The following is a 23,135-nucleotide window of genomic DNA, read 5'->3' as shown; positions in this document are numbered from 1 at the left end:
TATACTTCAAAACCACAGGCATGGGATTTTTCCGTCTATAGTTGAAAATCCGACTTTTTTATCTCTGTAAAAATAAAAAATAATTTTCCGTTTTTCTTCGTTTTTTCCGACCTACAATGTGTGTTGAAATCTTCATCTGTCTCTTTGTCATACCTGCCAACAACTGCGGTTTTCTCATATCGAGTATGAATTTTGATAATCCATTACGGTTTAAGGCTGCAGTGATAAAAACTATGGTTTTTCCATTAGAAATTATTAACTTAAAAATCAAAGCTACGTAGCGAAGCAACTCTAAAGGCATGGGACAAAATATACGGGAAAATAATTTTTGGTTTACGTTTAAGAAAATCCATGATTGGTTGGTTGGTTTACTATGGTGAGTCACGATTGGTTGAGATTAGGGAAAAACATTACGGACAAGCCAATCAGAGGCAAGATAGGGCGGGTCATCAACCAGGGAGGGAAATCACAACAGGCGCGCACATCCCAAATTACGACGAGAGAGTCGGGGAACAGAAGAGAGTGTACTCAAGCGATTTATGTATTAAAAAAAAAAGTGGAAGATGGCAGATGGATTCTCTTCCTTAGATTTTTCTTTTAGCGATGTACACAACGTCCAGAAAACCCATAATGTGTATTCTTGGCCCCATGTGGACAAATGTATGCGTCTGTATAAACCAATGCCCAACCCATTTATTTTACTCGTTTACCTTGTAACCCCAAATCAAAACTTCTCTCAGCATGGAAGATGTGGAATTCACATTTAAGAACACACATGATTGTACCAGACATGGGATAGCTTATGCTACAGTATAGCCTGTCTAAATGCTAAATTTTGTTTTCATTGTTTTTTTAGACAAGACAGTAGCTGACATTTTGTTGATTATTTCTACTGTTTGTATTTTGATATTGAATAGTTGAATCATTTTGAAACATTAACAACATGACTGCAATATATTTAGTTCATGCTATAAATCACAAATGGTTATTTAGATAAAGGAAGTTAACTAATAGAATAAAAATAGTTTGTAGTCTTTATGATTTTTGCATTGGGAGCAGTTATAAGTGGAGAGGGAGTCGAAGAGACAGTAATTGACCATAAAATCCAAGGCATTATCTAATAAAGCAGAAACAAAAAGGAAAATGCAAGCTGCTCAGAAATTTGTCAGGAAGGCTCATTTCAGAGCCATCAAAGCAAAAATGCCAAAGTAATGTGTAAATAATGTAAATAACTTGATGAACCATCTGTGGCTGTGAAGTGAACACTAGTAAGGTTGTAAACACTGTATAGAGTAGGCTAACCCATGTGGTTTCTGTGAATGTGAACACAAGTTGTAATTTCTGTAGTGACTAAATAACATAGTGACACCCACAAAAACCATCTGGTGTATGCTATCCAGTGTAATGATGAATGCACTGATTCATATATTGGGGAAACAAAACAACGTTCGAGCCGACGCATCACACAGCATAGACGGGCAAACTCTTCAGGCCAAGATTCAGTTGTCTTCCATCACAACATTTGTTTTTTCTCACTATGATAGGGAGAAAGCGTCTTTGCCTAGGCACACCCTTCTTGTTTTGGAATATAAACATTTGGGTTTTGGCACCAGCCGCTAGACTAGATCTGACCAATCTAAGTCTATGAGCACAAACTGATGAAGCCTACTTGGATGAGAGGCGAAACGTCTTCCAAGACAAACCAAGCAGTCCAGTTGCGATCGATTTAATGCCCTGCGATTTCAATCTAATTGTCTCTTTCTGGTCTTTTCTGGTCCTTTCTGGTCCTCAAATTCATCATGCCTCACCAGCATCTCCAGATGTTGCCAAGTTTGCAATATACTCCAAAATCACAAATGTCTTAGTGCCCACAGTTCTGCTCGCATCCTCCAATCATTTGTGGCAGGTTTAGAGTACTTTGAACGGCTGCCAGCATCTTCTAATTTGTCGATTCCCAGGGCAATAATATTAATATAATATTGGATAGATATAATTGCTATTAGATGGATGTAATTAATATAAAAACTCACTAAAATTGGTATTGCACGCCACGAAAAATACCATCATAGTAATCACATAAGTGCATTGTAAAGTCCCTTGGCTGTGGGTAGAAAGGACGTGCGATAGTGCTCCACACTGTGAATGTAACATAGGTCTCCCTGTGGGTAAAAGTCAGACTACATTTTGAATTAATCACAGGGCACATACTGACAAACAATTATTCACACTCACAGAGACTGAGAGAGACTCAAGCCCATGCTCACTGTATGAAACTCATCTGTGTGTTCCAGGACACTATCCAGTGACATACTGTGCATAGTAAAATGTCAGAGCAATAAAACATTTCCTTAACTTTGCTGACAATAGATACAGCTGCTAGATGCTGATCACTTATGATACTGCAAATACAACTACTGCCATCCTGTGGAGTTACTAAAAGCTACATTGGGATGTTTCCTACAGCCGCATCTGTAATTGCAAAAAAATGTTTGACCTGGTGCTAATTAGAAACAGCTGCAGATATTTGCTTTAGTAAAGTATGGAGTCTTTTGGTGATTTTGGACGAATAGTGTTAATTGGAGCATATAAAATGTTTTTTTTATATCATGTTTTCCCCTTCTTGTGTTATAAAATTAAGCCAAAAATGTTACAGTAAAAGTAAAACACATGTACAGTTAGCCTTTTAATGCTAACTAAAGTCTTGTACAGCTGTCCAAATTGTACAACATTATTAGCATTAAAAATGACAAGTTACACTATATTCACTTCCTAAAATGTAAACAAAAATACATGTTTTTCATTGTTTCTACTCCTCTCTTCCTTTGCTTTGCCCGGTTTTTTCTCCAGGAGCGGCGGTTAACCTCACACTAGTGACGCCAGAGAAAGCCATCAAATTGGCAGCCAATGACTTCTTCAGGCATCGCCTCTCCAAGGATGGGTGAGTGATTTACGCGCACAGACACACATATGTACGTGCAGACACACACACACACACACACGAACGCACGCACGCACGCACGCACGCACGAACGCACGCACGCACGCACGCACGCACGCACGCACGCACGCACGCACGCACGCACGCACACGCGCATACACACGCGCACACACACACACACACACACACACACACACACACACACACACACACACACACACACACTATCCACTTTTTATTCACACAGTGGTTAACTAACATGTAACCTGACACATTAGCTGTCTGTATTCATACAGTTGGTCCCCACCCTTCTTTTATCATCACCCAAGTGCCAAACATTACATTGCAACAGTTTGTGGTTATCGAGTTACGTGTATGCAAGACACGCGTGATCCTCTCTATAATCCTACTTACAGTGTAAAATGATCACATCTGTTTTGTATGCTATATTCACCAGCTAGTACGTGCACTGGGCCCCAGGAGATAAATGTTGCCGGGGCTCTGTCTCCATCTCTGTGGTGACAAACATTCAGGCTGATGAATGATTGACTTGTCTGGCCCAGCAACTCGTCAATTATTTATCTTCCCTGGTGTCTGAACAGTTGGTGTGGCAGACACAGATAATCAAGACTCTCGGGGCATTCAATCAATCGCAACTGGACATCAGTTCATGCTCATAGACTTAAATTGGTCAGTACTAGCCTCAAGACTAGATCTGACCAGTTTAAGTCAATGAGCATGAACTGATGAAGTCTACTTAGAAGAACGGCGAAACATCTTCGAAGAGAAACCAAAAAGCCCGGGTCGCAATCGATTAAATTCCCTGAGATTACTATAACCTGGATGAATGAAAACATTCATAGTCATTGCCAAGTCTGTTTTCAATACATCTGACTCTCTTGTAACTTCAGTGCTTCAATCCGATTACTTTTTTAAAATGTGTTTGTTTTATTTGCAGAAAACTCACTTTGTTGAAAGAGATGCTGGCTGGGTGCGGTGCGGGTACATGCCAGGTAAGTAAAGGCTCTGTTTCCCCATGTGCTTATGTGAAAAAAAGTGCGCAACTGAGCAAATTCTGGCAGCATTCGCCCACACAAATTTTGGGGAATGTTGCTTATCTTTCACAATCATTATAAGAAACAAAAAGACAAAAGTTGTTTTTTTTGGTTGTTTTTTTGCATTGTAACATAAAAATTGGCTCGTTCTAGGTGGCTACCAATACAGCTACTGGGAGCAATCAATTCTACCTCTGAATTACTTTAAAAATGCATTAAAAAAACGTCCACAATACTTCATTTACATTCCATAACCCGTATGATAAACATGCTGTAGCAATGTTATTATTTTAAGAGCGAACAATGAGGAACTCTTTTACTATCGTAGCAAGACATCAGCGTGCTACGGTACTAGCTGTAAAAAGCTAACATCGGCAAAAGATAAGTTAGCTTCTAGAACAACACGAAACCCGTTTGGGTTTGTAATGTTTAACACTGCGATATGACACCAATCCGTACTGACTGAAAAACATGTCATATGACAGCATCTGTAAAGTATTAGCCCACATTTCATGTTTTGTTTATACACAGCTAGTCAAGCAGTGTATGTACTGTAGTTGTACTAACACGCATGGCGTGCTGCGTGTATCATGGTCGACATTAAAGTGACTCACTCAATGGACATTTGTTTGTCTGGTCCAGACGGCTGTTTCCTGTTGATATTGGATAAGCAATCCATTTATGTAAAGATAGCTTGGCTCCAAGTTCCATATTTACAGTGTCAAAATCGCTTTCATTGTAAATCTTCCTTTGTGTCAAAAAAACTGTGGTTTTCGTTGTCTGTAACCAAGTCTGCCATGATTAGAACACACACTCCTTCCTGTTTGATTCACACATGTTGCCAGAAGTCAGACGTGCGCAGCTATGGAAACACAAATCAATGTGCAAAAGACATAAGTCCCGGATATGTGTAAAATTATCAAAATACGTTAAACATTGAACATTTTACATAATGTTATGAACGTGTCTGTTACATTATATATAGACCTGCTCTGTGTATATAAAACGTTGCTGGAGGGTTTGGAATTTGTTTAAGAAGGCTTTAAAGGTTACAATGGTGACTCCATTAGCCCCTTCTTTCAAGCGTTTTTTTTCTCATCTTTAAAATCGTTAAACAAAACGTGTGTTCTTATCTCTCATAATAATTGTGAACGATAGGCAAAATTCCAAAAACAGTGCAGTTCCTTTTTTAAAGGGGTCATAATATGATTTTTGTTCTACATTTAAGACACTACCTTGTGGTTTGTAGCATGTAATGGTGGGTCTTTGGTCAACATTTTGCATAGATTATGTTTTACAGATCATCTTCAAGCTGCCTTTTGACGGTCTATTGAGAATGCTCTGTTTTGTGGGTAGTCTTAAATTACACGGAGAAATTCTCCTCCAGGCCAATCCCCCTCGACTGTGTCTCCACCCCGTCTCCACCCTGTCAGCCATGTTGTAGGTGTTTGTACTTCCATCTTGAGTCTACGTCAGATATAAGTTATATAATATATATGATATACATTACAATAACTTTACGCTACAGCTGAGTTTTTTTTCATGCACGTATGAGCCATTCTGACTCACAACAAGAGGATAGAGAAAAATAAAAAAACTTATTGACTACAACTTTGGACTACAACTAGATAAAAATGGGGGACTCACACAAAGCTCTACTATATGTAGAGATATATGCTAATGTAACTAAGGCAAATTACTGCATGTCACAGTCATCGCAAATTCCAAACGGCTTGTTTTGAACAAGTTTGCTTGAAGGCGAGTTTTATAAATATTTCTGGCATGGTATGTTATCTTTTTTTTTTTTTACAAAAACAGGTAACAACAAAAAAAGTTGGTTTTGCATAATAAGGCCTCTTTTAGTCTGTTATTGCGTGCCTTTATTCGAGATGTGCACAAGATGGGTGGAGCAAGCCTTGAATGTGGGCGTTCCTTGTTAAATCTGACCTTCCGCATATTCTCCCATCGTCTTAAGTACTTCCTCTCTGGAATGATTGAGAACATCCATAGACATGTTTCTCTCTTGTGCGCCTGTATATATATATATTTATATATATATATATATATACACATATATATATACAAACCCCGTTTCCATATGAGTTGGGAAATTGTGTTAGATGTAAATATAAACGGAATACAATGATTTGCAAATCATTTTCAACCCATACTCAGTTGAATTTGCTACAAAGACAACATATTTGATGTTAAAACTGATAAACATTTTTTTTTGCAAATAATCATTAACTTTAGAATTTGATGCCAGCAACACGTGACAAAGAAGTTGGGAAAGGTGGCAATAAATACTGATAAAGTTGAAAAATGCTCATCAAACACTTATTTGGAACATCCCACAGGTGTGCAGGCTAATTGGGAACAGGTGGGTTCCATGATTGGATATAAAAGCAGCTTCCATGAAATGCTAAGTAATTCACAAACAAGGATGGGGCGAGGGTCACCAATTTTTAAGCAAATTGTCAAACAGTTTTAGAACAATATTTCTCAACGAGCTATTGCAAGGAATTTAGGGATTTTACCATCATCAAAAGGTTCACAGAATCTCGAGAAATCACTGCACGTAAGTGATGATATTACGGACCTTTGATCCCTCAGGCGGTAGTGCATCAAAAACCGACATCAGTGTGTAAAGGATATCACCACATGGGCTCAGGAACACTTCATAAAACCAATGTCAGTAACTGCAGTTGGTTGCTACATCTATAAGTGCAAGTTAAATCTCTGCTATGCAAAGCAAAACCTATTTATCAACAACACCAAGGAACGCCGCTGGCTTCGCTGGGCCGAGCTCATCTAAGATGGACTGATGCAAAGTGGAAAATTGTTCTGTGGTCTGACGAGTCCACATTTCAAATTATATTTGGAAACTGTGGACGTGGTGTCCTCCGGAAAAAAGAGGAAAATAACCATCCGGATTGTTATGGGCGCAAAGTTCAAAAACCAGCATCTGTGATGGTATGGGGGTGCATTAGTGCCCAAGGCATGGGTAACTTACACATCTGTGAAGGCACCATTAATGCTGAATGGTCCATACAGGTTTTGGAGCAACATATGATGTCATCCAAACAACGTTTATTTCAGCAAGACAATGCCAAGCCACGTGTTACAACAGCGTGGTTTCGTAGTAAAAGAGTGCAGGTACTTTCCTGGCCCGCCTGCAGTCCAGACCTGTCCCTCATGGAAAATGTCTGTCGCATTATGAAGCGTAAAATACGACAGCGGAGACCCCAGACTGTTGAACGACTGAAGCTCTACATAAAACAAGAATGGTAAAAAGTTCCACTTTCAAAGCTTCAACAATTAGTTTCCTCAGTTCCCAAACGTTTATTGTGTTGTTAAAAGAAAAGGTGATGTAACACAGTGGTGAACATGCCCTTTCCCAAATACTTTGGCACATGTTGCAGCCACGACGTTCTAAGTTAATTATTATGTGCAAAAAAAAAAAAAATAAAGTTTATGAGTTTGAACATCAAATATGTTGTCTTTGTAGTGCATTCAACTGAGTATGGGTTGTAAAGGATTTGCAAATCATTGTATTCCGTTTATATTTACATCTGACACAATTTCCCAACTCATATGGAAACGGGGTTTGTACATATATATATATATATATAAATATTTCATTTGGACCGTGATTCTTGACTATTTAATAGAAAATACATATATAATGTAGCAACTTTCAATTGATTCTATTGATTATTTGAAAGTTAACATCAAAGTGTCACACGCACATACACTCACACACATGTACACACACACACACGCGCGCACGCACACACACACACACACACACACACACACACACACACACACACACACACACACACACACACACACACACACACACGCACACACACACACACACACACACACACACACACTTCCTCTGTCACGTCATGGCTTCACAAACATTTGCACTAAACAGAACTGTTAATATCACAAATTACGTCAGGGAGGTTATAATAACAAGTGAGACAAATTTAATCTATATACTATGATTTATATACGGTCATGAAGAAGAAGCTGTTGTAGCGTGCATACACATGACATGTTCACATAACATTCACTGAGATTGATATGGTCTTTTCAAACTTGAAGTGTTGTCTTTTACTTTGATTTCAATGACAATCACAGGTGTTAGTAAAACGGCACTCTCCACAGGCCGCACTTACACAGGGTGGGTATGTCTGCAGGCTGGATGGGAGTATACAAATCAGAGGAACATGCATAACTTCAAGCACATAAAATAACACTTTAATGGGAGAAAAAGTGAAATAATAGCATTCAATCATTCATAGCATTCTGTTCTCCATCTGGAGCTGCTGCTGCCTTTAGCACTTCCAGTGTCTGTCGGCATGCTAACCACCGAACCTCAGCCTCATTTGTCCCGGCCTGTAGGAAGAATTAGACAACGCCATATGTAAATGAATAATAAGATTGTTTGTGACCCAAAAGAACCATATTCAGGTGAAACACGCAAAGCTTGGGCATGTGCAGTGAGTGAGTGACTCAAAGGCTTGGAGTCCAAAGAACATAATTAGATTAAATGTAGCAGACATTGTATTAAGATTGCTCTTGAGAACATGACCATCTCACCCTTAATCCAGTTAACCAGTTACTGCTCCTTGGATTATACAGGCAAACAAGGACTGACATTTAACTACCGGCAATGGCAGCCAGTATATTAAAACAGGACAAAGCACATTAAAGCACATTATAATGCAATACATACTCATACCCTTAGTGTATGAAAAATGCCAATAAATTTGCAGTTTTTAACGGCAAACGTTGTTCTCTTGTAGGTTATTGTCACCACGCCTATGGAGATGTTGAAAATTCAGCTCCAAGACGCTGGACGTATTGGTAAGCAATTCCTCATCATGATGCCTCAGTATTTGTGTGTTAAATTGGAGAAACAGTGGCCTTTTGTGGTCTTCTTTGGGATTGCAAAAACTTTATCCTCGTTTTTTACAGTAAGAAAGACTTGGGAATGTACACTTTTAACCCCAATTTGTTTGTTTTCTTTTAATGCATTATAATATTGTATAGTAGTTAAACATACATTTTCATTGTATTGTACCCCGCTTTCCGCCCGATTGTAGCTGAGATAGGCACCAGCGCCCCCCGCGACCCCAAATGGAATAAGCGGTAGAAAATGGATGGATGGATGTATATTTTTCTGGTATTTGGCTGCGTGTGGTACAAATTTTGACTTTTTAAATCATCAAATATGTTTTTTTTGCTGTCTAACGTGTATTACCTTTTAGTCTGTACTTATCCAGGTATATTTGAGCTCACTTTCTATTGTTTATGGTAATTATTAATCTTAAGTTTAAATGTTTTTAAAAAATGAGTAACAACTAAACATTTTAAAATTAGAGTAGACCACTATACTGTAGCACTGAGGGATTTAATTCATTCCGTAAAAGCTCTTTATTACACCTTCAGGTGTTTATTCAGCGCAACTGCAAAGTGGATGGGATGCTATTTTGGAGCAGATGATAACTGTTTATATTAGGGATGTCAGATTTAATGCGTTAACGCATGCAATTAATAACACAAAATATTGCATCAATCATCTTTAAACACAGATTAATCATGCAATTTAATGTGACTGCACTTTACTTTAACAGCGAATGGTCTCAGCTGCGTGGGTGGTTGTACGTTCAATGCATACGCCAGTGCAAAGATGAGTGAGGCAGATGGTTTCAAAATACACCCTGGCAGAACTAATTTGCATAAATTGCAGAGATGAGTTTTCTTAAAATAGTATCTAAAAGAAAAACATGTTATTAGGCAGCCACTAACAGGAATGCTACTATTACATTGAACATAGTTTGGTGCAGTTTACCCATGCTGATGTTGTCAACAGAAATAGCATAGTTAAGTTAGGCAACATTTTTTCTGAGAACTGCAATTAATCGTGAAAGGCCCAAGCTGTTTGTTTACATGCTATTTTTATTTCTCTTTGCTATTTGGGCTTATTGGACCCTAATTAGATTAAAAACTAAACATATTATTTTGATATGATGTACTTAGTCCATAAGTACACATATGTGTACTTATGCAAATTTTATATTTTTAACCTTTTTTTGTTTCCAAATTCCATTGTATGTTATACTCTTCTGACACCACCAGATAGCATTATAAGTGTCCATGTGTCGGCATAAGACCCCAATTTAGTAGTGTACACAATTTTGGAAATAAGAGCTAAAAGGTGCTGTCCACGCATGTGGCCACTAAGGGGTTTAGAGGTTTTTAGTCAACATTTATACGTGTGATTAATATGAATAAAAACATGTGATAATTTAATAATACTAGTTTATATATATATATATATACACACACATACAAATATAGATATATATACTGCGATGAGGTGGCGACTTGTCCAGGGTGTACACCGCCTTCCGCCTGATTGTAGCTGAGATAGGCACCAGCGCCCCCTGCGACCCCAAAAGGGAATAAGCAGTAGAAAATGGATGGATGGATGAATGGATATATATATATATATATATATATATATATACATATATATTTTTTTTACTTTCAAGATACAATGATTTGGAGTGCATGAAAAAGGGAAAAAAAAAAACTTTTTCACCACTTGGCCATTTATTGTCAAGTATATTGCACAACACAGCAGCAACACGTCATTGTAGTAGTACTGGTACGGAGAACATTGCTCACACAGCAATACAACTGATCAGTGCATTACAAACAACAGAATGGCAAGTGTAACACCAACAACTAAGTAGCTTAAACAATTTTTTAAAGTAGAAAAGCTGCTGGATGTTCGAGATGAAGCTACTGCCATCTAGTGGAGTGTATACCAATTACATCAGGGGGTTGCCTACAGCCACAGCTGTTAATGCCAATGTTTTTGACCCGGTTCTAATTAGGGTTATTTATTTTTATTACCTGTTATGGACCATAAACCTATAGGGGACAGTGTGTTTAATTTAATATAGCATAATGGAGGAATTGTTCTGTACTCCTTAGCGGCTCAGAGGAAGCTGATGCCAGAGACGGTGGCTGCAAGCACAGTGGAAACCAAGTCGCCAACAGCCATACAGCTCACCAGACAATTACTGAGTGAAAAGGGAATCGCTGGATTATATAAGGGCCTAGGTGCCACATTGCTCAGGTAAAACAATGGTGATGAACAGCTGGTATCTTTAGTAAGACTGTAAATGTATTTTTGTCGTCTTTCCTTGTTTTATAGGGATGTTCCATTCTCTATCATATACTTCCCTCTTTTTGCTAACCTGAATAACATGGGGAAGCGAGGCGCAGAAGGACCCGCTCCTTTCTACGTGTCCTTCCTATCAGGCTGCTTAGCGGGCAGCACGGCAGCAGTCGCAGTCAATCCAGTTGATGGTAAGTGGTGAGGCCAGCCTGTGTGCGATGTCGATGCAATGTGTGCTGATTTCAAACGCTGATATGAACTCGGTGTGCTGCAGTGATAAAGACAAGACTTCAGTCTCTGACCCGGGGTAGCACCGAGGACACGTACAGTGGCGTGACCGACTGTATCAGGTTACCTCATTGTGTCTTTGTTATGTTGGCTCAGCGCATCTTCAGTGTATGTAATGCATGTCATTATGTACTCTGCAGGAAAATCATGCGTAACGAGGGTCCAACCGCTTTCCTGAAGGGGGCATACTGTCGAGCGTTGGTCATTGCACCTCTCTTTGGCATCGCCCAGGTGGTCTACTTTCTCGGCGTGGGCGAGTTTCTCCTCAGCTTCTTGCCTAAAAAAGACAACTAAGGAACCGCATTCTCTCTAAAGCCTCCCGCCCAGATCGCATCACACACCCCCACTTACGTGAGGATTCATCTCATTCTTACAGAACTTTACGTTCGTATTTTTAATGCTCACATGCTACATTTTGTTTCAAATTTGTTGTCTTGAATGTCTGAATCATGCAGGAGGGAGCCTTCGTTTTGCTGCCAAGCTGCCTGTGTCGGCGCATGTCGATTCGATATGAAGCCGCAAATGTCAGGTTAGGTTTTGAAGAAGTATGGCTTTATAATTACAACATATGATATTTTATATAACGATTGTCAAAATTTCAAGGTCGACGAATGGCCCTTGGTTGCTGCAGTCTTACGTGCTCCATTTCCAAACACACACAGACTAGTGATGCATTCAAAATAGGATTATGAAAATATCTAAATTAAAAGCACACATAACTTACTTAGATATTTGATAGATTCTTACTTAAAATTATATTTAGTTTATTGCCCAAACTTCACTGCTCCAAAAGTACAGGGAACACTTGCCATAAAGTGGTAAAACATGACATTGCATTTCATACTAGTGTGTATGGCTTCTGTGGGCCTGTATGAACAAGGGGTGTCCCGATCCGATATTGATATCAGATATCATCCGATATCAGCAAAAAAAACCCAAGTGTCGTATTATATCAGTTTGCATCTAAGATCTTTGTACTTTGATACCAGCAGTCCAGCTATGTGTTTCCTTGCGTTAGGTCAGTCTTTTCTTGTATTCTAGTGAAGTTATATACTAAAGGTAAACATGGTAGGCTTAAGGCTACCTGGAGCTAGAAGCTACACAACAACGTACCAAACAATTGCTCACAAGCTAGACATATGTAATAAATGTCCTTAATTGAAAAATATTGCAGTCTAAAACACATTTAAATTCAAACAAGTATAAATAATTATAGTTATATATTACTTACACATACAAAGCAGAGAATATTAGGAAGTATTCAGTAAAAAAAAAGTGTCCGCATCATTCAATTTACTGTGTCATGACTCTTGAGCTTAACTAAATGAATTATCGTGGCCACTATGTGTCCCAAAAAATAATTACGACTCCACTTCAACCTAAAGACGCATAAGTCCATTCCAGACAATTAATAATACATAGGTTTGTGTTTTTCATACCTACTATTGTTTTCTGTTTGTCAAATTGTACTTGATCAAGCCTTTTCTAACATTCCACACTATAGAATAATTAAATTACTGTATGTGAGTCATGCTCTTGTTTTGGATCAATATCGGTATTGGGCAATACTTAAGGCTGCAACATCTGCAGTATGGTAACCGTCAGTGAAAAAATTGTATCGAGACACCCCTAGTATTAACACGCACGCACACACAAAGTCTGTTCGAGGTCAGTTTATAGTGCTTTAGTAGTGAGTGCTTCTCTTGTTCCTTCTTGCATGAATGAGCATGTAGCGGCCGTCCTGCTCCCCTCCTATAAGCCCTCTTGACATACTATCTACAGTATAGAACACTCTTGAAACACTGTGCTGGGAGACCCTCCTAAATCTTTTAGCCACAGTGTATATGAAGGATCTGCACTACCCGTATGTTCCTTTTACGTTTTGAGCAGTGTAGTTAGAAACAGGAAAAATCTATGTCGGAGCAAACCCAGAGAAAGTGTTTATTTGATACCAGCACACCTGCTTCGACCTAAGAAGCCACACCCCTTCAGCCACAAGATAACTTGCATTGCCTCAGCTTTTTTATAAGTAGATCAGCTTCCACAGTGACTCTATTGTTCACCTTCTCTCAAAGATCTCTCTGTTCTGGTGTGCATTCAAACATTAGACATACCATGAAACACTGCTTTAACAATCAGGCATATTTATGGCCAGTACCAAATTGGTGATGAAATTGATTTTTATTTGACTCACAATTACACCGAGTCAATCAAATGATCAATGCTTTAAAATGTTGGTGGTTCACAGAGCAATGAAATATCTTTGGACTATATGCAAGATTAGAAATAACTTTGAGTAGTCAGTGTGCAGCTTAAAATTCATTGTAGATTTACTACTATTGGAAAATAAGTCAACTCTAGGCTAGGATAGGACTTTATTGTCATTGCTCAAGTACAACAAAACTAGGTTTTCAGCAGGATGTGATGGGCGATCCGGCCTAAAATCTATTGCAGCTTCCTGGGATAACAATTTGTATAAAGAAAACCTTTTTGGAATATAAATGATAATAGAATATAGGAACGGCGTGGCGCAGTGGGAGAGTGGCCGTGCGCAACCCGAGGGTCCCTGGTTCAATCTCCACTTAGTACCAACCTCGTCATGTCCGTTGTGTCCTGAGCAAGACACTTCACCCTTGTTCCTGATGGGTGCTGGTTAGCGCCTTGCATGGCAGCTCCCTCCATCAGTGTGTGAATGTGTGTGTGAATGGGTAAATGTGGAAGTAGTGTCAAAGCGCTTTGAGTACCTTGAAGGTAGAAAAGCACTATACAAGTACAACCCATTTATCATTTATCATTTAGAACCATTTCAAAATGGGTTACAAGGGCTGCTAATTTGGCTGCTGACGTATACAGTGACGTATTGTTTTTTCGGTTATTATTATTTTTTCAAAACAATTTTTTATCTACTTGTTAATGTAATAGCGGGTTACTTTCTGTTGGAAAATGGTTCTAGCTTTGTTAAAATGTAATAAGCTCCTTTTGTTCTGTTGTTTTGATACTTTACATTAATTTGATTTGGGCAATGCCACACATTTGGCAATCCATCCAATACCAAATAGTTACAGGGGCTGTATTGGTTATACCAATGCTGATAATGAAACTTCACATTTTCAATTGAAATATTACATTTTCAAGATCATTGAATAATAAAAATGTTTAAATCTTTGAATGATTAAACTTTTGATCACAATTATAGTCACACAAAAACACAGGATGGCAATGTAACAATAACAAGTAAATATTTCGATTATTTATTAACGTTGGCTCTAATTTAAATCCTAAGCTTTTTGCCCTTAAAGCCCTTCTGTTTTCAAAGACATACTTCCTGATATAATACCAAAAACAAGAAAATATTTTTTGATGAGAAAAAAATATCGATCTTACCCCTGTAGTGTCGCCCATATACTGATACTTTACTTGGTGCCATTACGGTCGGTATTTTACATTCAAGAGCTCTAGCTTGCAGTTAGCGGTAAGCATATGTGCCCACGGCATGTACTGTAGCATGTTTAGCTGTTCCTTGTTATCCAGTGATAATGATACTTGTAAGAAACAGTTTGCCGCCATAGAGGTGAGGATTGCTGTTTAGAAGCGGCTTCGGACTATGAAGGACATTAGCCATTAGCTTTGATGCTACATTGCATTGAGGATGCCTTTATCTCCTTGTTGCTGTCAAATTTGCAGACAGACATAAAATGTGTCAACAACATGTTTTATCACGCTATAACGATCGTTGGACAATATGTATACCATTTATAGCAGATATTGTTTGTAGTGAATATGTCCAAATTGGGTTCCAACTCCTAGTGTCAATATTTAGCATGAGCACCATTGTTATCTAGCACTGCCTTAATCCTATTGGGCATAGAATTATCCAGCAATTCTCCTCCATGATGAGGACATCACTGGTGGATGTTTAGCAGCCTTGTTAGTAACTTTGCGCTCCTCCAGATCCCGCTTTAGGAAGCGCCATGTGTGCTCATTTGGGTACAGGTGTGGAGACATACATCACCTTCACCTTTCATCTTGGAGGTGTGTACCTGAGGTTCTAGATGTAGCCCAATGAGTACATAATAGTATATGACGTACATTATGATGTAATAGGATAAAATTAGCTGCGATGAGGTGGCGACTTGTCCAGAGTGTACCCCTCCCGGGATAGGCTCCAGCCCCCCCGCCACCTCAAGAGGGACAAGTGGTAGAAATGGATGGATGGATTGATATGATTGGAGTAGGTTATAAATAACACAGATTAATAGGAATAGATTATAATACAGTATAATAAAATACAATAAATTTGGAACTAGTTTGTGTTGCAAGATATTTAGAAAAATAATGGCTGTGTGTTGACTAATTTTCAGTGGATAGTAAGCCCATACTGCTATGTAAGCCCTACACCAGGAATATTCAAATAAATAAGCCACATTTCCAGAAAGATAAGGACTGGAGGGCTATTAGTCTTATTTTGTATATTCTGGTGAACCAACGTCCTCTACAATAGACAATTGATTTTTGTCTATTTAATTTGTCAGAGTCACAGGAGCGCTCTGCTGCTTTTAAGAACCTTGTCCTAAAATGTGAGTCTTTCACAAGTTTTTTTATTGTTAACTTAACTCTAGGGCCACCAGTTGAATAGTTGAAAAGATGAAAACGAGAGCACCCAAAATGGAAACCTTGAGTAACACTACTAGCCTCGTTACATAAATTGATTGATTGAAATATTTATTTCAAACCTGCACAGTACAACAAAACACTTTTTTTTCCCATTTATAAAGCTCATTATGAACGAGATTGGAAACTGAAAATGAAAATGGGAAACTGACAAAAACACATTGAATAGTGGAAATATCTAAATTAAAAGCACACATAACTTACTTAAATATTTTATAGATTCTTATCAAAAAGCTATTTAGGATATTGCCCAAACTTCATGTCTTATACACTGCTCCAAAAGTCGAGGGACCACTTTCCATAAAGTGGTAAAATATAACATTACATTTCCTTAAGACAGTTCATACTAGTGTGTGTGGCCTGGGCAAATGGTAATTGGTAAATGGATTATACTTGTATAGCGCTTTTCTACCTTTTTAAGGTACTCAAAGTGCTTTGACACTATTTCCACATTCACCCATTCACACACACGTGTGTGCCTGTATGAACTAGGGGTGTCCAAATCAGATATTGATATTGGATATCGGTCCATTATCAGCAAAAACTCAGATTGTATCGGCTTGCGTCTAAAATTTTAGGCATAAGCGCTCCAATACCAGCAGTCCTGCAACATGTTTCATTGAGTTTTTTGATTGATTGATTGAAACTTTTATTAGTAGATTGCACAGTTCAGTACATATTCCGTACAATTGACCACTAAATGGTAACACCCGAATAAGTTTTTCAACTTGTTTAAGTCGGGGTCCACGTTAATCAATTCATAGGTTGGTCTTGTCTTGTATTTTAGTGAAGGTCTTTACAAAAGGTAAACATGGTAGCCTGCAGGCTACTCGGCGCTAGCAGCTACACAATAGCTAAGCACATAAGCGACACACAATGTGCTTGGAGTGGACCAAGTTCCTCAATAAAACCGGAGCACTCTGGTGTTTTTAGGAATTAGCTGAAAAATGTTTTTTTCCAAAGTTTTAAACTGAACTTGGGGGCCAACATGGTTTCATTACCGATTTGGCCAGAGGGCCAACAGTTGAAAAGCCTTGCTCTACACTGACTACTCCAAAGTAAATCTATGAATTATTTTCATTTAGTGATGTCCTTTGAGTAAATATATCATCATAAACATAGCTATTGAGAGATACTGTAGTTTTAAAATAATCATGCTAGTAGATGGTCCACTGCAGTTGCTTTTATGGTGGATAGCAGTTTTTACACTATTGTTTACAGTACGGATCAGTCAATTATCAAACATATCCGTTGCAACTTGAATTCACTGGCAGGGCCCAAAGAGCTAACGGGAAAACTGTCATCATAAAACCCCAAATCAAACCACTTATTTGTTCAGTTCACTTGTTTGCTTGAAGCTGCAGGGAAAGCAGCAGCGTTTATACATCATATCTCACGTACGCATCACACTTCCAAAGCCCTGCCATTGGTTTATCTAACCGGAGATCAAGGTGACTTTGACGTCTTTTTTATCAAATCACATTCCACTTTGTAGCTCCCACTTGTGGCACTGTTGGCGTTTAATGCAACTTTTTAACGTGTACTCATGTGTGGGAGTGAGAAGTGTTTATTAATCTATGGGTGGTATGATATTGTATATTTGTGTCTCTTGAATCTGTTGTACACATGCAAATGGTATAACGTCTATGCTTTATTGTTTGTTTTGTACATGATGGCTTATTTGCACACCTACCTCCCCCATCCCCTGTTATTCAGTGTGGTGATTTTACGTGATGATGCGGATACAGCAGATGAAGGGATGCAACAAGCGTAATTGGAGCTTGCTCATGTGAAAAAGGGGACATGCTCGAAGGTGCCATTACCTCTTGGCCAGTGCTCAAGTCTGCGGGTCGGCCAGCGCTCCTGTTGTCACTTGTGGACCAAATAAAGCATCTTATAATGATGGCGATATAAACATAATAAGCTCCGAGCCAATAATACTGAAATGAAGTGTACCCCAGACAAGGCTAATGAGGACCTGCTGACTTGAGACTGTAAATGTAACTACCATCAGTGATGCTGCTTCCATTAGGTAGACATCATGATGGCGGCTGAATCACAAGCAGTCCTAAAGTGAAAGCCATAAAGTTTCCGACTGTAATGACTTGAACAGCTGAGCCATTTAAGCTCTTCACCAAGAATCTCTCAACATTCCAAATGCCGTTTTCATCTGCTGTTCCTGCGGTCTATTTTGATTGTGTTATTGATGATCGTTTTAAATCATTTCCCTGCTTTATTTAAAGCTTTTGACAATATTGTGCAATTTCTTTTAGCTTTAAGCCCACTATGAATTATCGCTGACTTTGTGTGTGTCCGCATATTATAGTGCTGTAGCTGATGTGTAGTTCTTTCTGTCTGTCACACTCCTGTGACATCCCTCTTTCGAATTTTTAAATGTTTTTTAATTTTTTTTAAAGAAGAGCACAAAGGATGGTTAAGGCACATGAGATCACACATGGGATCATAGTGATAATAAAATCCAATGTGAAATGTATTTAATGTATGTCCCTATAACATGCAAAGACCCATGTAGTGGTGGTGTGCGCTGAGCAGTTACCCACAAAATATATATTGCCTACATATTCTAAATGAATCAGATATATGAATGTAAAATAGATATTATAAGATGTATTATTTAGTGAATAATTTATTACATTATGATCAAAACATTTATGCTTTACACACACACGCACACACCAACCAGCTCACTGATATGCAATAAGTAGAAACCGCACACACAAACAACAAAACATGTCAATGTCAGCATCACAATACTGTATACACAATGTGACCGGGGACCTTCAGAGCCTTTTTTGGGGGGTCTGAGTCCTCTTCACGACCTTTGCTTGCTTCCTCCAAGAGGAATTGCGCAACACACAGCACTTTATATCAACCACAACCCCCAATACGACTCTAACCATACAGGGTGTTTAGAATTCTGTGCATTGAATGACACACACACAAACACACACACATACGTCCTATGCATTGTTTACGATGCCATGGTGAAAGAAATAAAGTGTTTCATGTCACAATTTGCTGTTCAATAAACTGACTGTCCCTAAACCTTTGAAGGTCATGCTTGTTTTTATTCAGAGTGTAAAGGTGACTAAAGATTGGTATTTCATGTCTAGTGCTTTCAAAATGAGGAACAATGTATTCAGAAGGTCATAAACAAGTTTTTTATGCTCTCACTATGGAAATATTTGATTTGTAATGAATAATTCATACTTTGCGGAAATTCCTTTTTTGCAGTCATGTTTTGGAACAATCCAAAGCGATAAAAGAAGGACGACTGTAGGTAAATCTTGAATATTTTTTGTTCTTCTATTTGTTGTATTGTTTTTATTCATCGACACATTGAGGGCTGAGGGCAGGGTTTCTGTGAGTCTGTGCGCAAACTAGCGAAGCTAGACTCAGCGAAGGGACAGAGCTGAGGCTTGCCTGCTTGACTCGCTGTGCATTTGAAATGAAATGCTAGTGATGCTGCTACAATTTTTGCCAGGAGTCCCCCCACCCTCTGGTAGCCCCTTTGCCCTCTCCCTGGCCACTCCGTCCAGTTCCATTCTGGGGATCCTAAGTTTCCGGGCCAGCTGGGAAGCATCCTCCCTTCAACATGTCCTGAGTCTTCCCTTTGGCCTCCTACCGGTCGGACGTGCCCTAAACACCTCACCACAGGGAGGCCTTTTGCGGTCAAACTGATCAGATGCCAAAATCACCTCATCTGGCTCATTTCGAAGTGGAGGAGCAGTGGCTTTACTTTGAACTCATCCCGGATGACACAGCTTCTCACCCTATCTATAAGGGAGAGCCCCGCCACCTGACAGTAGAAACTAATTTCGGCCTCTTGTACTCGTGATCTTGTCTTTTTGATCACAACCCAAAGTTCATGACCATAAGTGAGGATAGGAACATAGATTCACCGGTAAATTGAGAGCTTTACCTTCCGGTTTAGCTCCTTAAAGGGGAACATCACCAGACCTATGTAAGGGTCAATATATACCTTGATGTTGCAGAAAAAGGACCATATATTTTTTTAACCGATTTCCCAACTCTAAATGGGTGAATTTTGGCGAATTAAACGCCTTTCTATTATTCGCCCTCGGGGCGATGCATTGACGTCACCTAGGTAGTCAATCCGCCATTTTCTCAAACACATTACAAACATCGAGTCAAATCAGCTCTGTTATTTTCCGTTTTTTCGACTGTTTTCCGTACCTTTGGGACATCATGCCTCGTCGGTGTGTTGTCGGAGGGTGTAACAACACGATCAGGGAAGGATTCAAGTTGACTTACGTGGAGTGTGCTAATCGATGCTAACATGCTATTTAGGCTAGCTGTATATACATATTGCATCGTTATGTCTCATTTGTAGCTATATTTGCATCCAGCCTTTCCCTCCACCCACATTTAATGCCAAACAAACACTTACCAATCGACGGATTCAAGTTGCACCAGTGTCAAAAGATCCGAAAGTCCCTCGTCTGCACATTTTACCGGCGATGCTACGACAGACATGGCACAGAGATGTATGTATACCCTGCGACACTCAAAGCAGATGCATTTCCAACGATAAAGTCAACGAAATCACTAAAGTAAGTTTTGTTGATGTTATTGACTTATGTGCTAATCAGACATATTTGGTCGCGGCATGGCTGCCAGCTTATCAATGCTAACATGCTATTTAGGCTAGTTGTATGTACATTTGTAGCTATATTTGCATCCAGCCTTTCACTCCACCCACATTTAATGGCAAACAAACACTTACCAATCGACGGATTTAAGTTGTTCCTGCAGATTTTACCGGCGATGCTACGACAGACATGGCACAGAGATGTATGGATACCCTGCGTCACTCAATCGTTGGTTAGAAGGCGATCGCCGAATAGCTTCAATAGCGATTCTTCTTCAATTTCGTTTTCTCTGTCTGCCTCCATACTCCAACCATCCGTTTCAATTCATGCGTTATCTGTTGAATCGCTTAAGCCGCTGAAATCCGAGTCTGAATCGGAGCTAATGCCGCTATATCTTGCTGTGCTATCCGCCATGTTGGCATCACTAAATGACGTCACAGGAAAATGGACGATGGATTTAAAGATAGCGAAAATCAGGCACTTTAAAGCTTTTTTACGGGATATACCATGATGGGTAAAATTTTGAAAAAAACTTCGAAAAATAAAATAAGCCACTGGGAACTGATATTTATTGGTTTTAACCCTTCTGAAATTGTGATAATGTTCCCCCTTAACAATGACTGATCGATACATTACTGCAGATGCTGCTCCAATCCACCTGTCGATCTCACAATGCACTCTTCCCTTGTTTATGAACGAGACTTTTAGGTACCTGAACTCCCCCACTTGGGACAAAATCTCCTCCCCAACCCAAAGATGGCACTTCACTCTTTTCCAGGCAAGAACCATAGACCCGGACTTGGAGGTGCTACTTCTCATGCCAGTCGCGTCACACTCTGCTGCGAACCAATCCCGTGAGAGCTGAAGATCCAGGGCAGATGAAGCCAGCAGGACCACATAATCTGCAAAAAGCAGAGACCTAATCCCGCAGCCACCAAACCGGGTCCCCTCAACGCCTCTACTGCTCCTAGAACTTCTGTCCATAAAAGTTGTGAACGGAATCAGTGACAAAGAGCAGCCCTGCCGGAGTCCAACATTCTCTGGAAACGGGTCCGACTACTGCCGGCAATGCGGACCAAGCTCTGGCACTGATCATACCCAAAACAGACCGCCTCAATCAGGACCAAAGCCCCATACTCTCTGAGCACTCCCCACAGGTCTTCCCAAGGGACACAATGCTTCTCCCAAGTCCACAAAACACGTGTAGACTGATTGGTCGAACTGCCATGCACCTTAGAGAATCCTGCCAAGAGTATAGAGCTGGTCTACAGTTCCACGACCAGCATGAAAACCATACTACTCCGCCTGAATGCGAGGTTCGATGAACCGACGTAGCCTCCTCTCAAGTACACCTGAAAAGACATTACCGGAAAGGTTAAGGAGTATGATCCCACTACATCCGAACTCTTCTTAAAGAGAGGAGGCACCACCCCAAAAACTCCACACAATGTTGCAAGACAGCCCCACAGGATCAAGAGCCTTAAGGGACTCTGGGCGGATCTCATCCATCCCCGAAGCCCTGTCACTGAGGATCTTTTTAACCAACTTGGCAACCTCAGCCCCAGAAACAAGAGAGTCCACCACAAATTTCCCAGACACTGCTTCGTAATAGGAAGACATTTATTTATTAGGTTATTCTTTATATTTGTACTAACTTCTCTCCTGAACAAAACACACTTGTGGCGTCTGCAAATAATATTAACTTTAAGTCCTTTGTAACTTTATAAATATCGTTTATATAGCGATTGAGCAACTTTGGTACCAGTCTTGATCCCTGGGGTACCCCACAATATACAGTACAGTTAGCGCTGTTCATGTTTGAAGTGGCTGGGGAGAAGGAAGTCTGGGCTTCTCTGCTTAGGCTGCAGCCCCCGCGACCAAACTTCGGATAAGCGTAAGAAAATGGATAGACAGATGCGTTTTCTCCTAGATTCTCGTATTGCTTCCCGGTTAGTTAACTAGCTTCTTACTCATTTCAAGAACCAACCCTATGATGCCATACCATGCTAATTTGTGACATTAAGACAGTGGTCCCCAAATTGAGGCCCGCCACCGTCCAAAATGTGGCCCTACAAAAGTGCCAAGTTAAAAATTATTATTTAAAAAAAATCTTTCCTTTCTAATCCATTTTCTAGCACTTGTGTGTATATATATATATATATATATATATATATATATATATATACACACAAACCCTGTTTCCGTATGAGTTGGGAAATTGTGTTAGAGGTACAATGTTTTGCAAATCATTTTCAACCCATATTCAATTGAATATATTTGAAGTTAAAACTGATAAACATTTTTTTTTTGTGTGCTAATAATCATTAATTTTAGAATTTGAT

General features: G+C 39.4%; 1 protein-coding gene across 1 annotated transcript in view; it reads left to right on the top strand.

The window, feature by feature from the left end:
- The window catches only part of slc25a22a (solute carrier family 25 member 22a), a 38,301-nt gene extending 19,076 nt beyond the window's left edge, over positions 1-19,225 (top strand). Inside the window, exons 6-12 of the mRNA XM_061917196.1 lie at positions 2,848-2,938; positions 3,897-3,951; positions 8,814-8,874; positions 11,014-11,158; positions 11,237-11,391; positions 11,475-11,550; positions 11,629-19,225. Of these exons, the coding sequence (XP_061773180.1) occupies positions 2,848-2,938; positions 3,897-3,951; positions 8,814-8,874; positions 11,014-11,158; positions 11,237-11,391; positions 11,475-11,550; positions 11,629-11,782 (737 nt within the window). The 3' untranslated portion in view covers positions 11,783-19,225. The remainder of the gene's footprint in view (positions 1-2,847; positions 2,939-3,896; positions 3,952-8,813; positions 8,875-11,013; positions 11,159-11,236; positions 11,392-11,474; positions 11,551-11,628) is intronic.
- The last annotated feature ends 3,910 nt before the right edge of the window (positions 19,226-23,135 follow it).

This window comes from Nerophis ophidion, linkage group LG12 (assembly GCF_033978795.1).
Source record: "Nerophis ophidion isolate RoL-2023_Sa linkage group LG12, RoL_Noph_v1.0, whole genome shotgun sequence".
Taxonomy (NCBI): domain Eukaryota; kingdom Metazoa; phylum Chordata; class Actinopteri; order Syngnathiformes; family Syngnathidae; genus Nerophis; species Nerophis ophidion.
The sequence above is the reverse complement of the archived record's forward strand: the minus strand, read 5'-3'. Positions and strand labels throughout refer to the sequence as shown.